General features: G+C 33.4%; 1 protein-coding gene across 1 annotated transcript; it reads right to left on the bottom strand.

Moving 5' to 3' along the window:
• Positions 1 to 2,918: 2,918 nt before the first annotated feature.
• On the bottom strand, positions 2,919 to 4,336 carry LOC106753097 (cellulose synthase-like protein H2). The gene is made up of 2 exons (XM_014634889.2): positions 4,257 to 4,336; positions 2,919 to 3,577 (listed from the first exon to the last, which is right to left on the bottom strand). Exon 2 carries the CDS (start codon positions 3,539 to 3,541, stop codon positions 3,035 to 3,037), a length of 507 nt encoding a protein of 168 aa, XP_014490375.1. The 5' UTR covers positions 3,542 to 3,577; positions 4,257 to 4,336; the 3' UTR covers positions 2,919 to 3,034.
• Positions 4,337 to 4,343: the final 7 nt, after the last annotated feature.

The raw sequence follows: 4,343 nt of genomic DNA on the forward strand, positions 1-4,343 counted from the left end.
CCTTTAGGTGTTTAACCCAAATCCGGATTTACCCAACATTTCCCAATATTAAGCAACCCTAAAATCAAGTTATGAGTAGCAATTTCACAACAAGCATTAAGAGAAGAAATCAAACACTAACAATCAATGAAAGAGGCATCTTTTCATTCAAAACAAAATGATTTACATAATAGTTCAGTGGCTACAACAATCCCCCAACAACTATGAAACTAACTCTCCATGAATGGAGAGCTTGAGCTTACAACAATGGTGGAAATGGAAGAAGAAAGGAGACCCAAGGATGAAGAAGGAGTGTTCCCACAACTCCAAGCTGCCTCCAAGAGTTCCAAAATGAGAGAAAACGAGTCTGGGTGCAAAAAGATACAAAGCCCCTCGCGTTTTAGGTCTAAAAAGACCTAATTTTTCCACATTAGCATTGCCACCGCTCAGCTGCACCCCAGCTGCAGCCCAGCTGTAGCCTTCCAGAAAGCTGGGCGCTCAACTGCACCCCAGCTTCAGCCTTCCAGAGAGCTGGGCGCTCAGCTGCACCCCAGCTGCAGCCTTCCAGAGAGCAGGGCGCTCAGCTGCACCCCAGCTACAACATTCCAGAGGAGAATGGGGCTCAGCTGCACCCCAGCGGCAGCAACAGTCTTTGCTCAATATTTCCTCTTTTACATTCATTCTTGCTTTTGTGGTTCTTCCATTCGTCGGTTTGGCCAACAAGTTTTATGTACATGATCTAACAACCAAAAAGTGGGGATTAATGAAGCAATTTAAATGAATTCAACTAAAGATGTAGCTACTTAGAAACTTAACAAATTGAGGCATAAGGAAGGTATAAAGCTAAGAAAGAGTTGACATTTTCTCTCAATTCACTACTGAAATCATAGCAAAATATGTCATTATCAAAGACGAAAGCCGAATGGAGAATGCAAGGGATTGGAAGCCGAATGGGAGAGACGAATGGAAGAGAAAGTTCAAAACCAAAGTGAACAAGAGAAGAAAACGAAATCGCCAAAATGAAATTTCATATCATCAGAATTCCAAAACTACCCTCCTCAGCAACGTTTTTTCATTTAAGTGACAACATCCAATAGAAATTTGACACCTGGCCGGTGTCAAATTTGTGTCAAAAAGGAGTGTTAAAGAGACATTTTCGTATTTAATATAACATGTAACTATACTGTTGAAGAGTTCAATTTTAAAGAACTGAAGTTATATAAGTTAATTAGTAACTGAATTAAAATTTGTATTTAAAAGTTAGTCATGACCTCCTGAACTAAAATTTGCTTGCCCTCTCTTATATGTCCCTCCCCACTCCAAACCCCACGCCCCCTCAACCAGCTCTCCTCCTCTGCTCGTCATATCATCTAACACTTCACTACTGCCATACCATCATCACAAATGTCTTCACCATCGGTAAGGTCGAAATGTGGGTCGTTGGCAACACTGGAGTCTCCGGAGAGGCTGCTTTGTCATATGGCAAATGCTCCCCAACAAGTGGCAGATTGAGCTTGTCGTAGCAACTCAGAAGGTTGTCGTCAGTAGTGATGGCACCGTCACTTGGTGCCACACCCCCTAGATTGGCACACATGCCGCCAAAGGCGGCATCCGTCGGGGTTTAAAAGTAAGTATTTAAAAGTGAGATAAAGTTGATACTGGAAGAAACTAGGTTGGGTTTTCCACGCAGTTAACCATCGACCTTATGTTTTGGGACAAAAAGAAAATGGAGGAAATCACTAAACAGGAGTAAAAATTCAGTTTTTAAATTTTTAGTTAATTGCACTAGAAATATAATAAGTACAGTTTTTTTAAAACTGAACTAGATAACAATATAATTAGTTTTTAGTTAAAATGGATTAATTTTTACAGTACAAAATAGTATAGTTAACTATAATTTAGTATAGTTAAGTTATTTTTTCCAGTGCTAGCGATATTTTTGACAAAAAAGACCACTTAGAAAAAGTAAATTTCTATGAAAAACATATATAATAATGGATGTTAAATGAGTGTTCTTTTAATGATAAAATAGGTTTTTCTTTCTTTCTTTCAAATTTTATTCTAGTTACACCACTTTCATTTTAGAAAGTCACCGATTTATTTAGCTTTTCTTTTGTTTTTTTTTGCAAATGATATGCCATCATTAATATACTTGTACTCGGTTCTCAGGTGAATAAAATAAACTCAATAGCCTAGTAAAGTGAATGCAAAACTCTGATGATACAAAGTTTAAATAGCCCATTAATATAATTAATATATATGGAGAATTGGTATAATTTGGTGGAAAGTTTAAATAGCTCACTAAAATGTTTAGAGAACTTAAATAGTTCGGTAAACAATCTAGATAACTAAGATAGCATCATATATACCGAGCTTTTTATAGTTTTGATTGAGTCATCTTAGATCTCCATACTTCTTACAAAGCTATCATGATGCCTTACGAAATTATCCAAATATCTTATCGACCTCTAGAAACAATACACGTATCTTGTCGATCTTATCAGAATGGGAACATGACATAACCTTTGCCACTGAGTTATCTTGCTATTTTGAAACACATTACACATATTTTAAACCGATTGAGAATATGACACACCTTTTACCACATAAAAAAAAAACCTAATGACATTAATCATTGAAGACTAAATTCGTGACTTTCTAGAAAAAGAGAAACAAAAATAAAACAAAGTTTAGAAGAGGAAAGAAATAAAAAATCTTTAATAGTTTAGAGACCAAAAATATATTTAATCATTCTTTTAAAATATAGATATCAAGAGTATGTGTCAAATTAGGGTATAGTATTTTTTATTTTATTTTGTATAGTTCTGAAAAACAAAGAGCTAAAAATGAAAACTAATAAGTGAATTTTATTTTAACTTTTAGCACTTTTCTCAATTCAACGTTTTCGAACAAATTAGGTAGATGATCGATCTTCCTTAGATAACTTATACCACTCCATATTATCTCATATGTTTCAATTACTGTATTCTAAGAATGGAACCATACAATGAGAAGGATATGAAGTAGCAAAATACATTGAAACATCCAAATCCAATCATCCTTGATAAGCTCTGCAAAAATACAAAAAAAGAAGAGTCAACACCACTGACTTGCATATCGTGGATAAGGGAATTCCATACTTTCCTTTGCCAAATAAACCTTTGAAAAATGGCCAGTAGCACACAACCAAATATGAACAGCAAAACAGTTCTCCTATGCCGGATCGATGACCATTTCTAACAGGTGCTTGCCATCCCAACAACTTGGTAACCAGTGCTGTGATTTGAATAAGCAAAATAGTTGTACCAGGTACAAAAATCTGAGAGTTGTTGAAAGTGAATTTACCATTATTTTCTTTAGCACCCTCATTGGATGATGATTGCTCTTTTTTTGTTATTTCAAACACACTGTCTGATATTCCAAATAGCTTAAGCAGGAAATGCAAAAATCCAAAAAACCAAGCATTTGTGGTGGTTATCCTTGCCATTCTTTCACTGTTTAACCATGTTCGAATTGACAACCCTGTTCTCAAGTACTCTACAAGAGTACTTATGTTGTACATCACAAACACAATGACAAGAATCCATTGCCCGAGTTCCTGCAGACCAACGAAAAATGTGTGCATTGAGTAAGTTATTGGATATTAAGTAATATTTTGAAATTTATGTAACTATCTTGAAACTCTTGTACTTTTTTATAGCCTTAAAAAAAAGCACAAAGTAAACAATCAAAATTATGTTGATAGAAGAAAAAAATATTGTTTAATGTATGTTTTTATTTAAGTCTCACAAAATGAATTTATAAATAAGTTTGTAATTAATTTACATACTTTAAATTTATTTTGTTTTTAATTGATGCATATTCTTAGATTAAGATATGTATCAAACATAAGATTAGATATGAATAGTAATTTAATAACAATCTGATAACTAATAACATAATAAGTTCAATAAATAACAAATTTTGATAAAGCTTTGTGATATAGTTTAACAAGTAAATTTTAAACATTTTCCAGTCCAACAAAATATGTTTATAAGATGAAATTTACAATTAGATACTATAAATTTGTTTTTATCTTTAGTCTACTATTACCAATTTTAATAATTCAATTACAAAAAATAAATTTTGGTGATATGATACTGAGAATTGTGTATGCAAGCTAAACTTTTTTATTATGAAGAGATTTTTATCTTTAAGAAAATTGAAGTTTAATTATTGAATGAATAAAAATTACTTTAACTATGAGTTTGAAATTTGCATGTGATCTAAGTTCATACCTTGGGAAAGAAAGTATAGTTGTTGATGATGCAATAAGCAGGGAGAAGAGTGTAGCAAATTTCAGGAACAGATCGTAAGCCCCAAGT

This window comes from Vigna radiata, unplaced genomic scaffold, assembly GCF_000741045.1.
Source record: "Vigna radiata var. radiata cultivar VC1973A unplaced genomic scaffold, Vradiata_ver6 scaffold_234, whole genome shotgun sequence".
NCBI classification, from domain to species: Eukaryota; Viridiplantae; Streptophyta; class Magnoliopsida; order Fabales; family Fabaceae; genus Vigna; species Vigna radiata.

Coding starts and splice junctions, on each gene's coding strand:
- LOC106753097 (XM_014634889.2), bottom strand. CDS start 3,541: ATGTACAACATAAGTACTCTTGTAGAGTACTTGAGAACAGGGTTGTCA.